This window comes from Aplidium turbinatum, chromosome 14, assembly GCF_918807975.1.
Source record: "Aplidium turbinatum chromosome 14, kaAplTurb1.1, whole genome shotgun sequence".
NCBI lineage: Eukaryota > Metazoa > Chordata > Ascidiacea > Aplousobranchia > Polyclinidae > Aplidium > Aplidium turbinatum.
Window position 1 is genome coordinate 12,080,065 of NC_137485.1, and position 26,711 is coordinate 12,106,775.

Sequence of the window (26,711 nt, forward strand, 5' to 3'; positions counted from 1 at the left end):
TAACGGTGTTTAGTTGTGACTATGTTTTTCTTGAGTTCATTTATCGATGGAAACTATGGAAAAAAGTACACTATCGGTAAATGTGTGCCGGGATGTGTGCACTAAAATTCAGCAAATATTTGAAAATAAAGACAACATATCCGTCACAATTTACAACATATCCATTTGAAATAATAGCAACAACTTTTGTGAAATAACTCTATGTAAGTAAACTTCAAATCTAAGGTTGTGTGGATGATTAGTTTACTACAGCAGAGCACTTTGATCATTGCAACAACCGTGTCTTGTACATTGATGTAAACCACCAAACTAGGATTGTATTTTGTGTTTTTCACTACACAAAGCTTTTTGTTAACCTGATGCTCCGTAAACTATCCAGTTTAATTGTGTTTCTAAATCGCGTTGTTATTTCATCACGCCCCTAAACACAGCAATGATTTTTCAATTTCTGTAGTAAGAGGTAAAATCAATAAAGCTGATCAGAGCATTGACAAGCACAAAGAATAGAGACTTGCTCATTACAAACGGTAGAGGGTAATCTTTCATTGCTTGAAAAGAACCGTTCTTCATTAGTTGATTGTACTGTGCTAGCAACAGACGTTGCCTCAGATCAGATTCCAGTTGATTTTGTAAAATTAATTCTACACTTGTCTAATTAGCTGTTCAAGCTTGTTGGAAAAGAGGTTGTGTAATCTGTACTGAAATAGTAGCAGTAAAACTACATCTGAGGGAAAGCAACAATTTTCCGAAGCTCAAACTTTTTGTTTCTCTGCAGGCGAGTTCAGCAAGAATTACGTTAGGTTGAAGCACTTGGTTAATATGCGACATCAATCCAAAGAAGAAACCATCGCTAAATTGTATTTAGACATTAGCAATTTCGTTTTAACTTGCTGTAATATTTTAATCGATTTATTTTAAGCGATAGCATTGTTTTTCGAGATGCAAAAATAACAAACGTTTTTCGAAATAATTTTGTCATAGTTTTGTGAGGTTTAGTGCAATCAGTTTATTTTTTGTAAGGGCATGGCTACCACCTCCAAGTTATTTTAGCAGCAAGACAGAACAAGTTCCCAGCAAATAGATATTTTGTGTGAATTGCACTTTTTCATCTGCAACTTCCTGCATTTAGTTTGTAAGACCAATTCAATCTTTGCTTCATTGCTGATTATGTTGTTTGTAAATTCCCATGACAGAAATGCTTCATTTTCATTTTTTGCAGGTTTTTTTACTCATGGCTCTGTGCAGCAATTTGTTGCTACTTCTTGTGCTGTTTAAATGTTCTGTTTGTGCAAAACTAACGTATAACATTAACGAAGAAACCGGACAGAATGCATACGTGGGAAATATACCACAAGATGATAAATTACCTCCTCTTTCTTCAAGTGAAAAACCAAGAGAATTCAAGATCCTGAGCGGATCTGAATATGTCAAAGTTGATTCAGGATCTGGTGACATGCACACTTCTGCAAATCTTGACAGAGAACAGTTGTGTCAAAATAGCCGTCCAAAATGCGTTCTTGATGCGGAGGTAGTAGTCTTTTCTTCTGAGCCGGTGCGAATAATCAAAGTCCAATTGATTTTAAAAGACTTGAACGATAACACTCCCAGCTTTCCTTCCGATATCATAAACAAGGAAATATCCGAAAGTGCTTTGGTTGGGTCTTTCATTCGCTTGGATAGTGCAGTTGATTTTGACCTCGGTGTAAATTCCATTCAAAAATACGAAATATCGAGTTCTCCACCTAACAGAAGGGATAAAAACGGAATATCTGTTCCTTACTTCAAACTAGAAACCATTGAAAACATCGATGGAACAATAATCCCACAGCTTAAACTTTCAAAAAGGTTAGATCGTGAAAAAACATCTTCCTATGAAATAATTCTATCTGCAATTGATGGCGGAAACCCTCCCTTGACCGGAACAGCAACTGTTGTGATTTCCGTAACTGACGCCAATGACAATCAGCCATCGTTTCGTCAAGACAGTTACGTTGTAAACGTTCCCGAAAACGTTCAGTCAGGTTTCTTTGTCATGCAACTGGAGGCCACTGATTTAGATTCAGGCCCAAACGCTCGCATAGCGTACAGTTTTTCCAGCATTGTTAGCGTAGAGGATAGAAGCAAATTTATTTTGGATGAAGATACCGGTGTTTTGACTGTCAGCGATGTTGGATTGGATTTCGAGAATAAAACCATTCATCATCTGACGATAAAAGCCACAGACCGGGGTCCTGATCCGGCCTCAGCGTATGCAACAGTGACAATTAAAGTCCAAGACGTGAATGATGAAGCTCCACGCATAGACGTCAATTTCATGGACTTGACGGAGAAAAATGGTGATGGTGCTGATGGAACTTCAAAGCAGGTGTCTATCCAAGAAAATACGGAGGTTGGCACTTTCATAGCTTTTGTGACTATCACTGATCGCGATACCGGGATCAATGGCACTGTCAGCTGCCGATTGAAGGAAAGCACAAGTTTTGAAATGACTGCTCTTGATCGAGATGAAAATAGGTAAGTTGTTGTCAGTTACAACCTTTGTGAAGAAGAGTTAGCTCAAGCACAACTGATCTCTTTCTTATAACTCAAGGTCATGTATCTGTGTGGTTTGGAGTCGCGTTTTGAACAGGGACGTAGCAACGGGGAATTTAGGGCCGCAATCGCTCCGTCTCAAAATTGTATCTTACCAGCTCAAAAAATATGTTTTTAATACAATTACAACGTTTCAATGACATTGTATTACATGTTTCACAAACTTTCGGTTGCATACAGTACCTATGTTTTTAAACAGACTTTTTCTCTCAAACAGTAAAAAAATTGCCCCCTGAACAGTTGTTTTTGTCCCGCTACAATTTTCTTTCTAGCCACGTCACTAGTTTTGAATACCAAGAAGTAGAACGCGAGTTTTCAAAACGATGCTTTGCTAGTTACTTCTGTTATTTCTACATCAATGTTGTGAAGTGAAACACTGTATATATTATTTCAGGTATCTTCTCAAAACGAAGAGGGAGCTTGATCGTGAAGAAAAGCGTTTTCATAGTATAGAAATTGAAGCGTGGGATTTCGGTCAACCTTCTCTCACCAGTAGCTCTACCATCATTGTGGAGTTGCTTGATGTAAATGATAACGATCCAAGTTTTGGAAAAGACATCTATGAATTGTCTGTGAGCGAAAACATTAACCCGGGAGCGGAGGTAGTTGTACTCCAAGCAGACGATATCGACGATGGAGTAAATGCGGAGATAACTTACTCAGCAAAACCAAAACTCAAAGGCAGTGTGGTACCTTTCGTGATGAATCCTAAAACTGGACGCGTCACATTTACACAAGATGACTTTGTTCTTGATGCAGAAAATCGATCTGAGCCTTTTCTTCTTACAGTCATTGCCACGGACAATGGAGTTCCAAAACGAAATACCAGCACCACCCTTGAGGTAAACTATGAATATTTTGAGCTACGGTTTGTGAAGTGGACATACATTAGGGCTTCTCTCGCTTTACTGTAAATGTTAAGAATCCCGTCAGTGAGCTACTGTTTGGAAAAACTGGAAATTAGGAAGTAAGTCGGGTTTCTAAAGCTTCTTTCAAGAATTGTGTCTAAATCCATCAGATAACTAAGTTGTTTTTTCAACAGATCTTAATTGCGGACGAAAACGATAATCCGCCAAGATTCAAAGAAAGAAGCTACGTATTTCGCATCAAGGAAGATGAAAATATGGGGAAGTACCTTGGGCAGGTAGCTGCGGTTGACCGGGATGTGGACAAATCTACCAATGGAAAAATAACTTACAGCTTTTTAGGAGACGTCACAGCATTTACGATCAAAGCTGAAACAGGTGATTCATACCATTTGCAAGCTTTGTCGCTAACGGATTTGTCATATTACTTTTGTTGCGTAATAAGTTCATTGAACGACCGAATTTGTTTTCATAGTCTGGAACTCTGAAGTGCTCTGGAGTATCACAAATGCTTGTATGTATTTGAAATACTGTATTACATATTGCAGCATACTTAACGTGTGATTTTAAATGCACGCGCAGTGTGTTGCTATTGTACTTGTATGTCTGATAACTTGAAATTTAAATGTCAAAACGGCCAGCAGAATAGTCAGTGGCGTTGACAGGGAGTACTTTTAGGCCCGGGATGGTGTTAAGGGCCCGTATGGCCTGTGGCCAGCTCTATTTCTACTTTGTAGACGTTTGTTAAATCAAATCCCTAACATCAAGTTTTCATTTATCAGGTCAAATTTATTTCCATGGAGTGCCAGAAGATCTGGACAGAGAAGCCAGGAAATCTCTTCCTTATGAGCTAATCGTGATTGCTGCTGACCATGGCAATACTCCGTTGACCGATCGTTGCACAGTTGAGATTTATCTGATCGATGTAAATGACAACAGTCCAAAGGTGATTTCTCCAAATGTTACTCGGGACGTTTCTTACTTGTACATTCGACCCAAAATCACGAAGACCGACGCTCGATATGTTCTTCCGCAAGCAACTGATGATGATGATGACGACGATGAGATATTAGAAGGCATTGAAGACATTGAAAACAGCACAGCAAATCCGTTTCCCATGATCAAAATCAAAAAAGTGTACAAACCGACTCTGAAAGATGCTTTGAAAATAGGGACTTCAACATCCACAAAAACACGTTCTCCAAACAGCCTACCGGTTTTCATCACTAAAATTAAAGCAAAGGACCCCGACGGAGGTGAAAATGGACGCGTGCGTTTTACAATGGCTGAAGGAAACACGAAGGACTATTTTAGAGTAGACATGCACACGGGAAATGTAACCTTGAGGATCAAAGACGAAAAATCACTGCGCGACATGAAAAGAGGGTGTCACGTGATTAAAGTTAACGTCAACGATCTGGGAAAGCCGAGTCTCCAGTCTCCAGCATGGGTAAGAAAAAGATAACGTCATCATTTCTAGACTAACTTACGTAAAGTAAATTGCGTTGTGTGAGAAGGTTCTTAGTCCAGTGAATTGTGTCGACTTAGCTCAGAGTTAGAAAATACTTTCAGAAACTTTTTTACACCAAAACCTGCCGCTGATTTCAAATAATTTCAAATAAAGTTTCCAAGAAAGCATTTATACGCTTGCGCCCACATTAAATGATACCTTTTGTGATGCTAACTTATATAAAAAGTGATGCTATATAAAAAAGTAGCCCTATTCTTTCTATACGGAACCAACTCTGTGGTTCAAAGCCTCTGCATCTCAATCAAAGCACATTTCATTGGAATCAATTGTTATGTTCTCTAAACAAACAGCAGCAGTAAAAGGACCGATTGTCTTCCTGGGTTTGTCTCTGCGAAAGTGTAAGCCACTGTGGCAACAGAACATGTTTGGTCCTAGATTTTCATGAGTTTGGTGCATTAATTTATATAGGTTTCATTAGCCATGATACCTCATTCCTTCTTAAAGATTCTAATTTATTTTTTTAGGTGAACATATACGTCACAGACGCAAACCCCGGGACCATAAACAAAACCGATGCGTTGAGGAGCTGCAAAAATAACCCCTTTTATCCCACCATCCTTGTTCCACCTGATCATTCTGTGGCTGCAGCAGGCTTGAGTTTGTACTTGATCATTGGAATTGGAGTGGGTGCCTTCGTATTTCTGGTGTTAATTGTCATTGTAAGTATTTGCGTTTCTAACTTCTTCATTAAGCCAGCACATCAGACAGTTTTGCATTGATTCAATTTTCATGCAAAAATAACTGAAGTACTGACCGAAAGGTTTTAAATATTTAATATATTTGTTAATATTGCCGACGGAATATTGACCGTAGTTGCGTCAATGCAGTTCATAAACTTCAAATTATTTTGGTTTGTAAATTGGTGATTGTTGGTTAATTCCAGGTGATTATATGGATAAAATTCAAATGTCGATGTTGTGACAAAAAATCCAGAACTTACAATTGTAAAAACGCCGCTGATCCGTACAACGATGCAGGCTACTCCCAGGGGTCGTCCATTAATGGCAAGAGACAGAAAGGTACGGCTTCATTAAGTTGCAATACTGCCCCGGACAAGAAAGCAGTCATTTTTTACATGAATTCAACGTCTGCAGACGTTGAATCAATGTAAAAATGACTGCTTTGCTGTCTGAGGCTGCTTTTAACGTTCATCAAGTTTGTTGTGTAAACTAATGTCATACACTGGTGGTTTTGCAGGACCTTTACGCCACGTTGTTCCAAATGGCACTGTTGACAGCCGATCTTCCTTCTATTCCGAGTGGACGGCCTCTCAGATGCAAATGGCTCAGGTGAACTATCGGTTTTTATACAGTACGCGTTAATATATGCTTAACCAAGCTAGCAAATCAGTCTTATTTTTTAGATCATTTCAACGTTTACAGACATTGAATCGATGTAAAATGCACTGGTTTCTTGGCTGGAAAGGCTCATTGATTGGGGTTTGTAGAACCATGAGTGTTTTTGTGTTTGCATAACTAGTGAGAATATAGTTATTTCAAAGACTTTGTGTCTGTGCAGCTGCTTTTTCGCAGAGTTCGGATCTTTAAAATTTGGTTCGAATGTTTGATCTGGCTTTACCAGTAGCCTATTACATCGTATTGGCTTACAAGCAGCGTTGAAACTGCCTAATTTTAAGGTTTTTCATTGCAGCTGTAGCCCTACTGATTTGACCATGACCATATTGCATATTATATTTTGTTTGATATTGAGATATATATAATTCAGTATTTTGATGTGTATTTTAAATGGCCCAGTTAACTTACTCTTAACAACTTGATTCTCTTAAATCTTTCTGCAGTAAAATCAATACTTAACTTCAAAGCTGAAATCCGATATTTTTTCCAGTCAATCACTCTCTATATCTTCAGTCACGGCTTCTTTGAATCTTAGCTTTGTACTTTTATAACTTTTGACTGCAGAGAGACCATGCTTTCAACTCTTTTAGATTTTTAGGACTTCATGTCGATTTTAGTTTCAGCCCAGACAGCAGATTCATGATAAAAATTTATATTTTTTACGTTAGTACATATGACGTAAAGTATGTTTTTGAATTAGTTTTTGAAAGAACATTTTTTCCTACCGTACTTGTGATAACACGCATTTCCGTGTCCGACATGTTAAAACAAGAATACTCTTCTAACTGCATTGTAATTGCTTGAATGACTTCACGATGCTTATTGCAGTAAGAATGATTTGAATTTACATTTCCAATGACACAAGTTTTAGAAAGTTGTTAGGTGTTCCAGTATCAAAAAGTATCCTGATTTATCCAACGCGTTGATGTGTTTCGATGCGTCTGTTAAACGTCACCTAGCATGAAATTACCTTTTAAAAACTAGTTGATTTAGATTTGGTTAGATTTTCGCTCGTCAGCACGTAAAATAAAGCCGTTCTGGTCTGTTAAAAGCTTTTATTGCAAACCGTTCGTCCTTGACGCAGCTTTCATTATATCCGACTTCGATGATATTTAATTTCACAATATGTTCAAAAAACGTATTGCTGCGTGGTGTGTTGGCTATCTAAGTAGTACTCATTTAAAAGTGCAACTTTATTCGTCTTGTACACGACCTTTTTTTTTATCAAATCTATAAACCTGTTGTTTTGGTACTTAGATTTAGTATGTTAATGGGTTGTGCCTAACCCTCACGCAAGTTCTATTGTGGACTTGCCACGAAATCATTCTGCTAGGCTGAGCAGAACATGGGCGGTGTTTAGCTTTTCAGGTAATAACTCATGCAGTTTCTCCAACACTGATTATTTTTGACGCCCCTGTACCAACGCAAGGCAACCACACGAACTGACGCTATTTGACACTTACTTGCTTGTCAACTTGTTTTCAACACAATGTTCTATTTTTTTTGTTTAACAATGAACTTGTTTCGGCGTAATCGCTTTCAGCATATTTGTTCAGTCAAAACGGCTTTTTACTTCTGAACCCTGGCAAACTATTTGAAAATAAATTGGGATAAGTTTTCATAAAGTCTGAAAACAATTAAAATTCTGCTAGTTGGGGTAAGCGACAACCGAGACTCAAGGAACAATGCCCTCGAAAGCCGATATATTTTCTATTGTCAACAGCTTTGAAGAAAATCGTGCAGCGTCGAGTTACTGCATTCCCGCAGTGGCATTGCAACAGTATTCTGCTGATTTTTGCAGAAACATTTCGCTTTCAACTCAGTAATTGCTCATTTCAATTTAAGCTCATGATTAGGTGTTGTAATGATGCGCAAAATTGCCACTGCGCAAAATACTGCTGCGCAATTTTGGTTGCCTTTTCCTGCTAAAGCAAATAATAAGATTGCTTGACTCGAAACAATTTTTTTTAAAATAACAACAAAATAAAACGAAGTTGTTTAAAAATGTTAATTTGAAAGAATACTAAATCACAACAAATTTTATGTCGAAACGACATGCTTTCGGAAGATTTTTGTTATAAACACTCAGCATAAGCCTGCATATCGGGCAGTGATGTTGCGCAATTGTACTTATGCACAGTAGCCTATTCACTTTTTCGTCAATTTGAAAACGTCTTCAATACTTTAAGGCGTCATTTTAAAGTTTAAACAATAACAAACTTTTAAAAGTCAAAACCAAATTTTGAGCAGTGCACCTCAGGCAAGCAAAAGTCGTTTTTTTATTAATATACCGACCAGGAGGTTAAATAATTTAGTGGGCCTTTGCATCAGTCTATTGAGATCGATACTGCGATAATCGTCAGCAGATATACGCAGTTTTGAAAACTGTCAGCCGAATATCGTTAATGACGAAGAGCTAGCGTGCGGTTTCAAAGTCTCTGTTAAAACTTTATAGCAATGTTTTAAAACAATGTGTTTTGACGTTGGTGTTTCATCGTTCTTAATCTAACTTGTCCCAGCAACCGCAGCACCATTTTGCTTTGACTTGTTGAAAAGTTGGCTACTTTCACTCCACACCAAGATGGTATCATTGCATTATTTATCAACACATTGTAATCTATCCTCCAACCTACTCAGATGTACATGCTTTACGTTAACAGAGCATGTAAAAACGTTATAAAATCATGTTTTTCTTTTGTGAGTGAACGATTATAATGTCGTACGAAGCCCCAATGTAATTTTAATGATTTATCTTAGGACTTTACTTTTATTCTCTGATCTTTGTGGTTACCTGTAAGCAATGTTCGTGGAGTTGCTATGCACAAAGCACAAGGTACTCAGAGCGATGTCTGAATGTGGTTGTTATCATTGAGATCTTTCTACCTACATTTATGCCGCTTTCTCGCGATCGGATTGGTCAAATGGATAGACTATGCATAGACAACGAGAAAATCAGTCCTTTCTTATATTCATTCAAGGACAATGTTGCATTTGTTCTATTCATTTGTTCACAAGTTTCTGTTTCATTTTGTCTAAAACACAGTTCTCTTTCTTTCTTCTTCATCATTTTTCCATTTCTGGTTCAACTTTTTTTTCGCCATCATTTGTCATATTTGCATCAACTTTTTAGTATATTGATTTCCGGTTTTCTCCGTATCCGAGCTTAGGATCTGTAAATTACCACACTCCCAAAGTATGGTCTTGATATTCCGTTCTTGTTAGATCAGTGAACAGTAACACCGCCGGAATCCAAAGCAATGACTTTGCACTCCAATATTCTAGTTGAAAGTATTTACCTATATTTCATATCTTTGAATTTATTTCAGGGAGCAGTAAGAGCTTAATTGTTGATAATGACAAAACGTTCTAATTAAATAAAAGAGGTAAACGTATGATTGATTTCCCGTTGCGTTTTGATCGTGTTTTGTAGGTTGATACGGCAACAAGGAACAAGAAATTTTTGTTTGCTTTTTGGCGTGACGCTAACCTAACATTCATGCTATTCAATTGAAAGGCGACATGTGACCCACAAAGAACCAGACAGTAAAATCCTTCATTTTTACGTTGATTCAACGTCATTTCTCCACTGATTTTGCTTTTGGGGAACCAATTAAAGCGAAACGTAAATTGTGTACATTTTCTCGTATTTGCCAACTGTCTGAAAGTGTTGAGATGATATATTGGAGAACACCATCTTTAAGCTTACGTTGTATAACGTTGAATCAACCTATGGCTCACGTGTTTGGTTCCAATGGGTGGAAACGGAGGTGTAGTGTTGTATAAATTGCTGGCTTGACTTACTTGCTCATCGCCACTTAACTGCGTTGGCTTAAGTTTCTCAAAATTACTCAATCATCCCTGGTTTCCAAAGTGTTGCGTCGGTGGTATCACTGCGGGTTTGTGCGGGAGAGAAAAAAAAACGATAAAATAGATTTACCACCTGAAACGTTGATAAACCCAATTCTTGACTGACATAAAATATAAACAATTTGAGAACTTAATTTTCCTTTAATTTGACTATCCTGGAAACCATAAAAATCGCTTTTCTAAAGTTTCTGTAATCTGTCATGTTTTCCTTGAATCCATTTTCAAGTAATAAGGGAAAATAATAATAATTCGCGATAACGAGGACATGTAATAACTGCGGTGGCCTAAATTCAAATGGTTTTCCAGAAGAATGAAATTCTATCAAATATTGTTTGAGATTTTAGATTAATTACCAGTTTTATACTTCTTTCGATTTTTCTAAATTTGATTAGCGGTCATGTTAGCGGTCTTATTAGCTTCACACTGCTTTTTCAACAAAGCAATAGTATTCGTTATTATTGATTAAAATTTACGTTTTGTTAGATTAATTGCGTCACTGTTGGGGGTAAATTAGCTTTTGAGGTTTACTTAGAATGTAAACTTAAAAAGTTCTGTGGTAAAACAGACAAAAAACATGCTTTTGTCCGATTCACAAAGACGCAGTTGTGTTTCATGACTCATAAGTTAACCAAGTTTGCTGTCATTTTTACATCGCCTGAACGTCTGGCAACTTCAGAAAAAGCTTTTCCTGTTATTTGCTGATATGATTCTTTTTTCATCTATCTTGCCTTTGTGTCTTTTTGTTTCGATTAAGTTTCTGAATCAACCTTGCTGCACAGCGTGTCTTTGTCATAGTAAATGATGCGTGTTCAAGATAGTTTATCTTCACAATCAAATGTCCCATCCTGCTGTGTATGCTCGAAATGTCTTGAGATGGTCGAAAGTTAGCCTCGCCAAGTGATAAAAAAACTATTGATTTGTTTTCTTTGTCTTGAGATGGTTGTGATAATCTTGTCGTCTAAGAATCTTGGCAAAATCGCAAAAGGTTTGTAGAAAGACTATGTTTGAAATGTCGAAAAGTTCGCCGTCTGATACATCAACGATCTATCGACGTTTAAGGCAAGGTTTTCATGAAGTCTAAGTCTACTCTTCTGTTAATAGATTTGTGTTTTGGTTTCCCTCCATCAATTCGAGCGCATTCTGATGCTTTGAATGCGGTAGTTAACAATCTGTTGCATGAACGATGATCACTGACAGTCACCTGTAGAGCCACGAAATGAGTTTTCTCATTTGATTGAGGTGCTGTTTTGGTATCTAGAAATAAACTTGTGCTTTACAATTTGCATGAAAACATCGCTGTAGTTTCCATTCTCCGGAGACCTACCAATCAAAGTCGTCAAGAAACTTTTCGCTTTCGCGCCGCGTAACTGAAAACCAATTTAGACGTTAAACTTATGCAAAACAGCATGGTAACATGGTATGTCAACCGAATTCCCCCAGGTACTTAACCCGTTAAGTGCGTAATTAAATTTTCGAAACTCTCCTTACTGTGCGTATTTAATTTGATCACTCGCAGTATTTTTCGTCGCAGTATTGCTTGCTAGGATATTGGGGAACCCCCATGACGCAGCACAATACGCTTTTGTTCGATTTCCTTTTGTGTCCATTGCTTTACTTTTTCATCGACTATTGCGGAGAAGTCTCCGGCTGGACTATTGTTTTCTGGTGTAATCGCATTACTCTCAAGTGATTATACCTTTCACCATCGTGAAATTATTCAACTAGTTGTTTATTATGAAGAAAAAAATACATCAGTTCACAGAACAGAATAATTTCTAAGCATTTATAAGTTACTAAACAAAGTACACGTAGTCTAAGTTTAGTTTGGAAATATTCAAATATTTACCATTTTCTGACGCTTGTTCTAACATTAGCAGCAACACAAAACCCTATTGTTTTGTTGACTATATGTTACAAAGTATGTTTTAGAACACAACAAAATATTTCTGAAACTGCTTGCAACATTAAATCAAAATGAATTCACACTGACTGAACGCGCATGATGTGGTTCGAATTTTATACACTGGAAGGAAGCCCTTTCAGAAAAAAAACAACATTTAGGACGAAATCTTCTTATTCTTGCAATTGTGGTTACATTGTAGGTGAGTGCAGAAGCTACCTAATATTGTAATAGAGTGATTTAGGGATTAATGAATTCCATCAGGCTGCAATCGTTATTGTAGTGTAAACAATGCATCTATGTTTCTTCACACGTCATAATTGCGCCTTCCAGACAAAGCGAATAGAGGAAAGCGAAATTAAAAGTGCCATGAATAGCTGCGATCACGAAAACGACAATTGTCGTCTTACGCACAGCAAGAGTGACTGTCTCGGACGACAATTGTCGTTATACGCACTTAACAGGTTAATGGTGATCGAAGCATTCAAAACCAGTGACTGCAAGCGAATTATGAAGCTTTCTCCTGCATTCCCATTATTGCTTTAGGTGCGAGGTATTTTGAAAAAAATGCTTTTTTAACCATGTGTTCTACTAATTTGATTTCTTGTTTCTGTGGAGTGCTAGTTTGCTGTTAATGGGTACGCTTTAGCCCTTGATACAGTTGGTCGTGCTGAAGTACGGAACGTCAGAAATAAAACTGATGATATCGTTTGTAACGCAACATTTTGCAGTCGCGTTTATGCTTGTGGTCCCCAGAAGAAAGCAAGAATTTTCTAAAAGCCTTAAATCACAACAACAGTTTGGGCAAGGGGAGCATGGTTTGGAATACCCTTAAATTGATCGAATTGCTTTCTTGCTTGTCAGGTATTTTCTTAGTTCAATGACCAAAAGAATTCTCTACTTTACGTCGACTAAATGTTGTCAGATGCTATTGCCCACTGCCAGCGCTGATCAATGATTAGTGAATTTGCTTGGTTGAGCCCTGGTTGAGCGGACACAGGTATTCCTTTGTCTCAGCGAGTACAATCTACGTATTCAGCATAAAAGAGGAAAACCTGCATTTTCAGTTTTTCCAACGCACAGCGGCGTTGAAACGATGCCTCGAAACATCGTTTGTTTGTTGGCGTTTAATCATTAACGTGTATTTGAAGAAGTTTGCTTGTGCCCGTACTTCTAAGCAGGAGATCAATACAACAGTCGCACTACAATTTTACATCTGTGCAATGTGAAAGTGGGCTCAATACCTGTATTCTTGCTATCTATGTACGATTTATCGTCTTTTTCTTGCCTGTCATTGCGAGGACCTTGGTTATGGAAAATCATTCCAAGCCAGGCCGTGAATATATAACGGTAGCAAGACGTTGAAAACATGCAAAACCGTACAGTTTAGCTCGATTGCATCTTTTTGCATGAGGGAAGCGACGCACAAATAATAATCTGCTTGATCGAAATGAATCGTTAGGGAAAGGAAGTTTGCAAAACTGGCTTTGTTAATGACATGTCGGTTTTTCCCTAACGACGTTAATTAGAGCAAAATTTGAAGTCGATATTTTCGTCCGAACTTATCATCACAATCATGAGCTTTGCACGACTTCTTGTCGAATATTATTATTTTTTTACAAATCGGAAAGGACTGCTTTTAATGTAATGTGTGGCAAATTGCTGAGAGCCCTTGTGCAAATATCTATTTTATATTGGAAGTTAAATGGCGATTCACGTGCACAAGCCAGTTAAAAAAAGTTCTTTCGCATCGTTTTCACGTTAATAGACGTTACATAAACGGTAATTGTATTAGCTGAAAATGCGTGCCCTTTCCATATCCACGATCTGTAGTTCTAAAAGCGCAAAATAAATGGGCCCTTCGGTAAATATTTACCCGGAGCCGACTAGTCTTGTCCACACATTTCATCTATCACCAACATCGAAGGATTAGAATGGAGCCTTTTAAGCTTTGAAAAATAATCAAAATAAATCGAAACATTGTAATTGTATGATGTGTATATATGTAAAACATTGTCTATGTTTGGGATCCTTTTAATGATTAAAACGTATAAAGGATTTTTTAAAAGTTGTTTTCATTTGCGTAAGCCATCGTTTTCTCTTTTCTACACAAGTCATTTTGATACAAAATGTATAGCACACAAGCCCAGTATTTCGCTTGGTTTGAGCACGCTTCAGTAAAATCTTTCGTCAGCTGATGTTTGCTACAGCATAACCATTTTAACGCTTCGATTTGGTCCAAGGACATTATTTAACCACCAGCAATCCCTCTAACACCAAAAAAATTACTTTGGCATATAAGTTAAAGCCCTCTTAGTTTTGACCTATAGGCAGTGAGGTTTTCTTTTCACTACGTTTTGTAATTTAAACCCAGTAGGTGAAAGCGGTTAAAAGTATCTTATTTCATTCCAAAAAGGTTTCAGACCTACAATATATAATCCACGCTGTTTCATAAGCAGATTATCCTATTCTACTAATTAAATATATTTAACTAATAGTCCAGTCAACTGTAGCTCATAATTTGGATAATGTTGGAATATCATTTTCCTGTAAACATCGACATCATATTTAATTGGAAATACTCTCCAACGACGCCCAAATAAAATTGTTGAAGTTGGTCAAGTTTGTTCAAGTTGTTAATTGCAGCCTTCATTGGGGCCAATAAGTCATTCAAAGTCCTTACCAGATACACTTGCCCAAATTAACATAATTATTGTGCAATTAATGCGTCTTAAAGTTAACAAAAAATAAACCCCGGTATGTGATAAAATTCACTTTTGCAGTGTAATGATGAGTTGTCAGCCTGGGTAGTTCTAAAAGCGAATGGCCGGCCGAACCAATATCCAACAATTTAGTGTGTGTGCTTGTGCGAGTGAACGTACAGCGGTTTGTTTATACAGCATGTCCAGACAACAGCAAAGTAAACAGTTTAAAAGATATAAAAAGTGTGTATGACAAAATAATGCAAAATAACGTTAACATTAGTTAAAAAAAGAACGATTCGATTGATGTCCAAACTGTTACCCTGCCCTGTATGTTGATGCCAGTGGTTCGCGTTGTGTTGCAGTTTGGTTACAACTTCTTCGAAAAACTGATCACTTTTTGACGGTCGACTGACTTCAGGAAAAGTTTGTCAATGTGCTTAGTCTAAGCACAAAAGAAAACCGCTTGAGTTGTGATAGACGTGTGAATCCGTGCAGCAGCACTTCAATTACACATGCGACACTCCGTTTTCTGATTCAATAAGTGGATCTTTAACGCGCTTTGGTTACGCTTTGTAGTTGTCTTCCGTTCTCTTTTGTATTTTTTGCTCACTTATTTACGCAGCAAGGTTGCTGTGTTTATTGGAATTCGTTTGACCATGAAGAGGCCCATCAAGTTTTACGAAGGCGTTGGTAAAAGTTTTTAATATTGTGACAAGGACTGAAGGTCACACTTTCATGTGTACACAATCGTTTCACATATAAAACTTATTTCTGTTCTGTCATGAAGTCAAACAAATAATAACTTTTACTGGAATTTTGCTTGGTTTTATTAGTATATTTTACAACCTTGTTTTTCATGTATTTCCAGCAAGGTAAAGGAGACATGATGATGCAAGAAGTATACTCCGAAGGCAGTGTCCGATCTCAAAACAGCGCACGAGACAGTGGTAAAGGGGACAGCATGCCCAGTGATGTTTATCATACCACTGTGGCTGGGTCTGCTGCCTACAGACCATCGTTCGCAAACCAAGTATATTCACGCAACATCCCGCAGTATGGTCAACCTCACAACCAACCTAGCCATGTATATCTACCACCTCAAGACGGTCCTACAGGTAGACTCTTAATTTGATATCAATACAAATATCTTTTGACCTTAAGCGGACTTATTATAGTCACGTTCTTTTGTTTAAATATTATCCGTATCCTTCTCTCACCGTTCTCTCCAGAAGCAAAATGGAGAGAGAGATATCCAGCTAATTACAGCTATGCGCTATTTTTCTGAGAAACTTACTTGGCTAGATTGAAGTTCAGTTTTGTGCTTTATAAACACTGTTCAGTTGGACCTACATAAATATCTCGGCATGAAGTGATAAAGTTTCATTGGCCTCAAAACATACGGACAGCTTGACGTAAAACAAACACTTTTATTACCATGACATCAATAAACCGAACCCATTTTGGTATGGCTACATTATTTTCAATACTGTGTTCAGGGAGACAACATATCTTGACTTCTAAGTGGCACTTGTTTATTACATAGTTTTTCTAAAATTTGTTTTTAATCTTTTTTTTTTCTTAAAATAAACCTCATCGTCTTACAAAATTAATTGGTTTGCGATTTTTACGGTGTTTTCTGGATCAAATTCAATCTGAAGCGAACGGTATTACTTTTGTTTTCTCAGCCGCTGGTTTATCTATTGCATTTGCGATAGAAAGCTTACAAAATCGACTTTGAAGCAATCCAGATCTCAAGAACCTGGTGAAATTAAGCTCATTGTGGTTGTGACTCGCTGAAACCTGTTTATTTTCATCAGCGCTTATCAGTTATCACACCAGAAAAGCTAGAAATAAAACTAAAAATGGACGTCTTTGTCTTTTATCAATACAATTTGAAATTTAAAGAAGACAGTTTCGATTCTGTGTTGAAAGTATCGTCGCCTTGTTTTACGTTATATCTTAATCCATCTAATGAGAACCTTTTGACAATCCCGCAAAGGGTGAGACAGGTTGTAAAGGTTACTTTGATGATAGTGATTTAATTTACTCGAACTGAATTAGAGATATTTTAAGCTTTTTTCTCGGTGATTTTGGCTGGGATTCCAAAAAAAAGAAAAATTAAAACAAGAAAGCTGGGACATGTTTGGCCGATGCGCTTCACGGTCAGGCTTGTATCATAAACCGACGCACTTTTAACAGTCCTTCTCCGACTAACAGCCATGTAACATATTTTCTCCTCAACCTCATATATCACTGGACCAGACAATATTTCTTGTTTTCTCTTCATGGTTTCAGTTTAGACCAAAAAAATGTACTTAACGCAAGTTGTTTATGTCATGATGTAGGAAAATGTTATCAACTTCTGTATCCTCATCACGATGACATCATTTTTATGTTTTGGGTTTACTCGCCCACCTGATGTTCGCTGAAGCGATAATGACGTAATGAAGGAACTGGCTGAAGCGTTTCAACAGATTCGAAAGTCTTCTCTACTTTTTGTGGCAACCTTGACTTGGGTTTTTCAGATTTAAGAAAATATGCGGGAGTTAAATTTTTGATGGTGTTTTCACAAATACGATCCTAACTCACAGTGACGCAATTAAATCTGACGTAGCCAGGTTATGAAAGTAATTTTTTATGTGAATAACTCAGCATGACATTCACAGCCAGAAGCTATGAATGATGTCATGTCAGGACGCGTAATTTGTCACGGCAAAACAGATTCTTTGAACCACATGGACGTCAGAAAAAGTTGATCATACGTATTGCATTAGCACATAGTTTCATTTCAGACAAGTTTTTTAATCTTTACAATGCTAGGCTACAAAGATATTCAACCATTAGATCCGACCCTTGCGATAACGAGAAAAAAAAATACGTTAAATCGTATTGATATAGATACAATATACGTGCTGTATTTTTTTTTTCATTCAACTATATTTTGTATTGAAATGAATAGATAAGGCTGACCGCATTTCTGGGTGATATGAGATATCAGTCCTGCTTGTGGTATTACTTAATTCTTTTCATGACTGGATTAGCTCGTTTCCACGCTGAAACACGTCATAACAAAACAGTGACGTATGTTGGCGGTCCCCTATTAGACCAACGTTGGTCATATTTCATACACTTTTGGCAATAGTTTTCTACAAAGCCTCTTCAAGTTTGATCCCTTGATGTTTGTAAAGAATTCAGGAAGGGTTCCAGCCAACAAAACAGCCATTTTACACCGATTCAACGATTGCTGATGCCGTGCCAATGTAAACAGGGCTGCCTGGTTAGAAATGTTTCTAAGTTTTGGACTCGCTTTTTTGTAGTCTTACTACAAACACAAAGTTTCCAAACGTGGCTGATTTTATTTACTTGTCATGTTATAACAGTTGGAAAATCTTTGAAAAGTTTTATTGCTCCACATACTCAAATTTTTATCTTTTTGTTTTGGATTTTGTATCGTTTCAAAGTGTCATTTACTACACTCCTTTCATTTTTGAAATCCGGCACTACTGTGTGTTAGAAATTTTGTTTTCATAGCTTAAGTTAGAAGACTTATCAAAGCGTAAACCCAAATTTTTTCCTTTTTGGTTCGTTCATTAAAAAGCTTGCTAAGCATTTATTTTTTGTTTTTCATCAAGATAGTTTTTACACCAAACATTTACGGCGTATGACTCTATCTAAAATGAATCACCAATGCTGCTTCGTTAAATATTCTCATCTAAATTATGTTGAGTCAAATTGCGTAATAAAGTGTCGTAAATTAGCCTAAACACAAAAATTTAAAAGAAAAGCTCTAGGAAAGCCGCCATGAAAAAGATCATGACGGATTTCGCTTAAAATTTCACCCGTGCTCACTTAGTCATGTGTGTTAACCGTAAACTATTTTAACCCGTGATTCAACCTCGTGTTATGCTCAACGGTAAGCAATAGAAATTTTGCAAATTCCAACATTTTTCTTGCCTGTTCGTATTTGTTAAACGGACAGCAAACGACAGGCCGCACTTTGAACGACTTCACTGCCGTATGACGTCACACATGATGCAAGAGCATTTAACATTGATGTGTAGCTTTTTATCTGCTCAGAAGAGTTCATAAGTCCGTTGCAGTAAAAATTTTGGCTAAATGGTTTCAGTTTTCGTTGGTGGTTGTGTGACTTCATGTGATACAATTTTCAAGTTTTACTCCGTAAAAAAATAGACGAGAAAGTTTTCCCTGCTGTAGATTCGGAATTGATTTCTACCTGGCGTTTGTAACATTGTAAACTTCTTGACGGCAACGATTAAGTTCCTTCAAGCGAATTGTTGCTTGTCGTTTCAAAGTTTATTCTCACTACAACCTTGCCTATAGCTTGATGTGTCAACAACGGATTGTGAAGCAATCAGCAAAAGCGCTAAACAGTGGAAAAGTACGTACATAAATCATTTTTGTTTGACGAGCTTCTTTGACCCTGCTGCTTATTCACTTGTTTGTGGTTTTGGTCCCATGCAGTTAAAATTTACAAAACTTATTTTGAATAGTGAAAAAACTTATTTTGTTGACTACATGAGAGGATTTTTGAGAGTTGAATGTATGTGAGCACTATTACAATTGTTAAGTTGTGATGTGTAGATACGAGATAGTTTAGTAACTGTTACCGATTTAAAAGTTGTTATAGGCTCATTGAAGTGGCCTACTACACTTGTTCAACAAGACACTCATCAAAGAACTAACAAACATTTTTCCAATTAACCAAACCATGCCATCGGTCGAAGCGCTGTTTGCAAACTCTTCAAAATATCTTCTTTTTGTTAAAAGTATCCTTCAACCATTTCAAAGCCACAAGCTCTAATTCCTTTACCTACTTATCCGGGAAGAGCTGGTCATCTTCAATTTCTGACAATTGTGAAGTTTTTAACCATTTTTAACGTCGACTATTGTTGAAATTACGTTACAATGACAGCATTCTCTACAAGTCGCGTTCCATTTCCAGTGCGATTCGGTTGTTTAGTAAGAATGCTTTGCACGTGGTCTTTCCTGGTTATGTGTGGATAAAAATGCTTTTGTATTTTGGATGTAGAGATGATGCTGCTTCTACGAATTCCTAATGATTATTTTTTTGTAATAATAATCAATTAAAGAGGCTTGTGACACTTTATAAAAAATCAAAATATTGGTTTTAGTAAGTTCCAAAAGATCTTGAAATAAATTATTATCGTAAACTTGAAAATTCTCTTCAAAGCATCTGCATTACTGGTTTTAAAGCTAAAAGCTTCAAAAAAACAACTCGTGCCGGAGAAGACACGTCAGTATGAGAATCAATGAACTATTTGTGAAGGGTTTCTCCTATTGAAGTAAAGATCTGCTTTGATTTCAAACGTTTAGTTCAGCTATATCTATCTCTATCCAAGACCGCTTCGAATTAAAGGGCTATATAATCCATTATGCGTTAATCAAATTTAAAGTGTATCGATCGAAAAATTGTGTTTGTTACTTTTTTATGAAATGATTATCTTTATTTATGCTACTTCTCAAACTTAACTTCGATCGATTAAACGCTAAATTCTCAACAGAGTGCTGTTGAATAAAATGCAAAAAATATTTGTAAATTTTACTAACACTCATTTGTATTTGCTGATTCGATTTCTTTAAATCAAGTTTTAAACTTTACATTTACATATTTTTTTTTATATAAAATCAACGTTGTCAATGAAATAAATCGCGCAGTTAAAACTTACAACAACCACAAAAAAACACACAAAAAGAAGATTGATCTGTTTGTTTGCAATCAATGCATGGACCCTTGAAACATCTTAGTGAACTTACTGAATCTTTTCTATAATTTAATTTACCAAGCTTATTTCATGGCTGTTGTTGACAAAAATATATCCAGTATATACAATTATACATGCTACATAATAATCGACAACGTTTAAAAGTCGCTGTCAAAAGTTTTATCACTTTAATTATTGTTTAATATGACATTAGTCGTCGTCTCGTCGAACCAGTCATATTTGACTGGATTATTAACAAACCAGTCCCCTTTTTTATGATTTCAACGTCTGCAGGCGTTGAATCAATGTAAAAAAAGAGATGATTTGCTGACTGGGATGGTGATCGCATATTGCCGGAGGGGGAACAAACATCACATGCCACAAGAACTCTGCCGTTGTTTAGAGCCAGCCAGCAAGTCATTCCTTTTTCATAGATTCAACGCTTGCGGACGTTAAATCAAAGTAAACAAGAACTGATTTGCTGGCTGGGAAGGTTGCGTTTACATTATTTTAAGCAAAATGCTACGTTCTCCTCAAAAGCAACTCAACTGATTGCGTTATGTGGAGCCCACTGTGCTATGTACCTTTGTGTCAACTTGGGGCGTTTTTGTAGTTGGTTTTTCGATATAGAAAAGGGTTAGGCATGGACTAGGCTATTGTGAAAAAAGCGATTTTTTTTCTAAAAACTAATCTACACAGTTTTATACCTTAGTTTTTAAGCTATCGATTTTGAGGTCTTGGGTTCCTGTGCGAATCATCTTTGTGGATGACTGATTTCTGCTTGGGTTAGTCACGTTTGATTAGTGTATTTAACTCCGCATGTTTCCGAGACAAAAACTAATGAGGTATTTAAGCCAAAGAAAATAAACCCAGTTCAGGCGTGCCTCGTCGACTTAAAAATCTATGGAAGACGTCGCATTGTTTGGTTATGTAAAACGCGCTTCTTTTGATGCTTTTGCAATATATTTCCAATATATTGTTTTCTGGAAAAGGAAAGGGTCCCCTTCCACTTGCCTAAATATTTGTTTGAGAATCATCAAAAACCGAACATGCTTCTCTGATGTAACAACGTGGCAAACCTCCATACTTGGATGGTAAACGAACTCTAGTTTTTTCTTAAACATGTTATTCCGTTTTCACCGAGACCTGCACGAAATCTCAAAGCAATTCAGCAAGCACGTTATCAATAAACTGGTTGTTACATTACAAGATAAAATAACCGCAAGCAAATTTCAAAGAAATTGCACGTTTTTGTGGCCAGAAAGCAATTTTCTCATGGTGTTTATCGAAAATATACCATGCCAGTTCACATAGCGGCACTAGACAACCCTGTATTACCGCTACGTTCAACAAGTTAATTAAAAGGATAATTTACATGTGCTCGTTTTCTACAACACAGATAAATACAGTTGATTGTAAGAAAACCTAGCTATTAAATAATGATATTCTGCATTGAGTTTGTGAAGCAATATATAAGCGGAGATCAAATAATGACTGGGTAAGGCGAGCGCTTATTATTTCTTGACATCCTGCTGCTAATCTTGGCTTAAGAGATTTAAATGTTTGCTTTAATTTTGCGTTAATGATTGATGATACACCCGACAGTGGCCTTGATCCACGTATTGTATTGGTGCGTATCTCAACAAGCCAGCACAATAAACAACCAACCAACAGTTCAGCACAATTTATATCTCATTAACGTTGTGCGACCTAGCAAGCAAAACTTGCAACTGCACTCAAAGTGCTTCGCCAATCATAAAAAAATAAAAACTGAGCGCGCATCCAAATCAATCACACTTGAAGCTGCTACGTCGAGCCATTGTGGAGCATGGGTAGTATAAGACATTACAAAGTTTCAGGCTTTCAACGCCTTCCCTTTTTAGCAGTTTATGTGTCTGAAAATAACATATCTTTTATGATTTAGAGCCGACGTAATTTTTTATATTTTATGATTTTTGAAGCATGTCATTTTACTTGTTTTTGTTTTTATATTTTCTACTTCGTTATGCATTTTTTCTTGCACATAAAAAATAAGACCACTATCAGCTGTTTGTTACCTTACGTTTTATAATATGTCGTATCTTTAACATGCAAACAATTTATTAGAAAATCTGAGTTGATCAAGCGCGGATGTGTTTAACGCATTTAACTTAAACAAGACTTTCATGCTGTAAACGACAGAGACCAATAGTCAAACCAGGCGTCATAGATTTCGTCTCGTCATTTAGACTGTTTTCTGCTGTATGGTTTCAGTGTTCTTTGCCTGAGGCCAAAAAAAGCGCAATTTAGAAAAGCCGTACACGTCATGGCATTTCAACTAAGTTATTATCAATGAGATCATGTTTTGGAGCAATTGTAGGCCGAAATACATCTCTATTGTTTTATAGTTTTGACACGATGCTCGCTCCTATTGCATAAATACTTTAGTAGGTACTGACATTTTGTTTATTCTCTCAAGTTATTTACGGTCAATCACCTTGTCTACCACTTCTAATCTTTTCCTTTTCATCAGTTTCTCATTTGTATTTTTTTTTCTGAGGTAGTGCTGGGGTTTATCAGTAAACTCATAAAACTTCGTAAAATTAAAATTTTTTGTTGAATTTGGCTATGCATTGATGTGGTGATAAAATAGATATAGACTAATAGAGTATACAGACCTACAATAGCTTACATGTAAAAAAGTTTGGAAGCTTTTAGTTCGTATGTGCAAAAAACAGTTTTCAAAAGTGTCTCTGTATGGTAGCTTTGCAACTGCTGCTTGCAATACGATCATCACAATATGCGTAGATGGGGATGTATTTTAAAGCTAAAAGCGGAAAACGTCTTTCAAAGCACAAGGATCTTCATATTTTACTGTAACGTTTTCATTGTGCTACAAAAGTAGGCTGTGGTATGAAACAAGTCAAAACTCATGTCTGAGAAAGTCGTAGTTCTATCCAAAGCTTTCCAGTTAGGAAAACATTTTAAAAAAAAGCTAAGAATGTTTTTGGAACATAAAGTTTACAGATATCCTTTTTTTGAACGCCTTAAATAATGGTGATAACTGATTAATATTTTATCATCAGTAAACCTTACCCTCCCCACCAAACAAAATTTAAAACGATAAAGTTTCACCATGCACCTTCCGAATGCATTTTATAAGTTGTACAATGTTTGTACATATGTGATTGCAGGTACCGACGACGAGAGCCGACAAAATAATCATCATTATCCAGTAAACCCGCAAATGGTCTTTACTTCGAAGTGTACGAACGAATGCCGGTTACAGGGACATGGCGATGACTGCTGGATGCCTGATTCCCTGCAAAGACCCCCATCTCGAATGAGATCATTCAAAGAAATCGATGGTAAGTATTTCAAGCATAAGATAATAAATAAATTCACTGAAAATGTACATTTTTTTTGCAAAAGAAGAAAAATTGAAGTATTTTTAAGTGAATATAGTTTAGTCTTTCCTCTTTGTGCTGTGTTCTTCTTGCATTATCATAATGACTCCAATGCACACATATTAAGCGATGTTTGTTCATGAGCAATTCAGGTGATCTTAACTTTGTCGTCGTTTGTCCTGTAGAATTTGATGGAGATTCTGGAAACTACCAAAAAAGATCAATGACACCCAATTCCTACAGTCGTCATGTGGAGCAAATGAGGTAAAATAAACAGTTTACATTGGAAACTCATTGAACTATTTTTTATCACTTATCACAACTTCAAACTACATGTTTCTTTTTTCTACGCATTGGGTTCGACGTCAAGACCATTATCGTAATGAAAATCCTTCTTTTTTATTGTCAGATTAGAAGTTCTTCGTCCAACTTAAGATCTTTATGTTTACAATGCTGTTTAAAGCGCTTGCTTTTTACTTTTTAGTAAAGTGTGTGTTGCCAGCATTTTCAGGCACATGGTTTACTTAAAAGATTTAGCAGCAACTCTTGAACATTTTAACCAAAAATGATGTTTTGTTCTGTGACAGATACGTGAACAATCCTTCCAACACTCCATATTACTACGATCCTGGCAGCAAGTTCGATAATCTTCCACAACGTGGACTCATGCCTGGATACCGTGACGACACCGGAGGATCAGACACCGGAAGTCCAGCGCATTCTCAACTGGCCGCTTCCAATGTCAGTCGACAGCCGTCTACAAACGCCGGATACCGCCGTCCAGCTTATTCCAGCCAAGGTCATATACCTCAGGTTTCCTACGCGCAGTCTCCTGTTCCGTTTAACGCAGCATCACCCACTCCATACGGAGGCCAATCACGAGGGAAGGCTTATGTCAATCTCCAAGGAGTTGTTTATGATCCCAATGGAGGAATTTCAGAAGAAATTCATAGCAATTTATCAAGCACCAGCAGTGGAAATCAGCATCCAAACTATCAAAACTCTCAAGGATATCCCCAACAGTATTATTCTCAAGAGCAATCTTATCCCGATGCTTATCAATCTGGCTATCCCGGATACGGAAGCCAAGGCATTGCCACGCACTACGAAGACCATCCTCCGGCGTACAATGGTGATCCATCATACGAAGACAACTTTGCTGCTTCCAACCTTTTACTGAGCCCTGCTGACTCAGATCCTACCGACTACAAGCAAAGGTTAGAACGACAAATAAGGCAACAAAACCAACAACCTGCTTACAACTACGGAAATACACCCGAGTCCGATGCCCGACGTCTTTTAGCGAATGAACCAAGCAGTACAGAGCATCCAGAGGATGACCTGTCGGCCGACAAGTTGAGCACGATCAGAGAAGAAATCGACGCTGATGAAGTTGTCGCCGGCATTGAAGGTCTGTTACTTTAAGCTTGCTATTTACACTCATTGACCATTCCAAGAGTCCTCTGAGTGCGCTAAATCAGCCACGAATCAGCTTCATAGCAGGTTTTGAACAAAGAAGAAGAATCGACTTGTTCCACATGAGAAAGACAAGAAGAACGATGAGACACTGTAGGAGCATAATTATAGTTGTCCTTGAAAGTTGATGTTGTTTCGGAAAGCATACTCAAAAGACCCCTGTGTTGGAGTTGTGGGACAAGAAAAATGACTACAGTTGATGATGTTGTTTTACGACGAGGAATCGTATTGTCTAGCTTATCTTGATGTGCCAAACAGTTAATTTGCTCGTCTTTTCTCGCTTTAGCAATAATGACCAAAGCATATGGACAACAAAATTGTGTTACTTCTTAGATTTTTACTTGATTCAAATCGGCCACGTACTTGGTAAAGCATTTGCTTGTTAAACAAGTATCATTCTATTATATGACATGTTGCTATCACAAAAAAAAAAACGAGTAGAAAATTTATTATGATAGCTTTTGCGTTTTATGAAATGTCTTAACCTGATTTTTTTTCATTTACCGTACAATATTTATTTTTCTAAATTATGCACTATCATGTCTCTAAGTTTTGTCTTACAATTTATCATGAGAGGGCAGATAACTCATTCAATCAGTTCCTTGTTACATTCCTTATTTCTTTTCCGAATCGAAAAATACTTGACCTGAACAATATTTGTTGGTAGTCGCAGGTTGTCAGAATTTGTTTGTTAAGATAATAACACACTCGTCCGACTTTTTGCTTTTGGTTCAAATCTTGTTTTGTAACAACTTTTTAATTCATGGTACTCTACGTTATTGTATTTTTTTTGTAAGTTATTAATTATATATCACAAACTATTAAGCCAAATGGTTATTTAATGAGGGTTTGTGTAGAGAATGCTTGGAACTTTATTGTTTGTGGACACAAAACATAGCACAAAGGACAAAAAATTAAGCAATGCCATTGAAGATTGAAGTCTAACTTTAGCCATGTATATATTTGTTGCTGCTCTATTTTAAACTGCTGCCTTGTTTTATTGCAGTTTATTGCTTAATATTTTCCTCGAACTTAATTACTTAACCTCGAACTTAATTGTTAAAACACTATTTGTTGTCTGTGAACAGAAAAACTTCTACTGAAGTTTCAGCATGGCAGCTTTGCCCACTTGTAGCATAGATACATAGCACAGATTGGAATGAAACAGTGTTTAGATACATAAGCCTACTTCTTTTCATCAAGATTAAATTTTTTAAGTGCACTGTTCAGATGTTTATCTTGAAGAACAACGTGGTTTTAAGCATTAAACGAAAAGCTAGAACGCCTTC

General features: G+C 36.9%; 1 protein-coding gene across 1 annotated transcript; it reads left to right on the plus strand.

Annotated features, from left to right (window-relative positions):
* The first annotated feature begins 1,225 nt into the window (after positions 1-1,225).
* LOC145783157 (protocadherin-11 X-linked-like) lies at positions 1,226-25,885 on the plus strand. Its single transcript, XM_082594948.1, has 11 exons — positions 1,226-2,514; positions 2,987-3,434; positions 3,635-3,836; positions 4,241-4,908; positions 5,454-5,648; positions 5,873-6,008; positions 6,187-6,278; positions 15,685-15,931; positions 23,734-23,907; positions 24,132-24,210; positions 24,534-25,885. The coding sequence occupies exons 1-11, from the start codon at positions 1,232-1,234 to the stop codon at positions 25,369-25,371; spliced, it is 4,362 nt and encodes a 1,453-aa protein (XP_082451074.1). The 5' UTR covers positions 1,226-1,231; the 3' UTR covers positions 25,372-25,885.
* The last annotated feature ends 826 nt before the right edge of the window (positions 25,886-26,711 follow it).

Bases quoted from the DNA above. Each gene is read 5' to 3' on its own strand.
- LOC145783157 (XM_082594948.1), top strand. From the start codon at position 1,232: ATGGCTCTGTGCAGCAATTTGTTGCTACTTCTTGTGCTGTTTAAATGT. The intron at 3,435-3,634 runs GTAAACTATGAA...TTTTTTCAACAG, and splicing joins ATACCAGCACCACCCTTGAG to ATCTTAATTGCGGACGAAAA. The intron at 4,909-5,453 runs GTAAGAAAAAGA...TTATTTTTTTAG, and splicing joins GTCTCCAGTCTCCAGCATGG to GTGAACATATACGTCACAGA.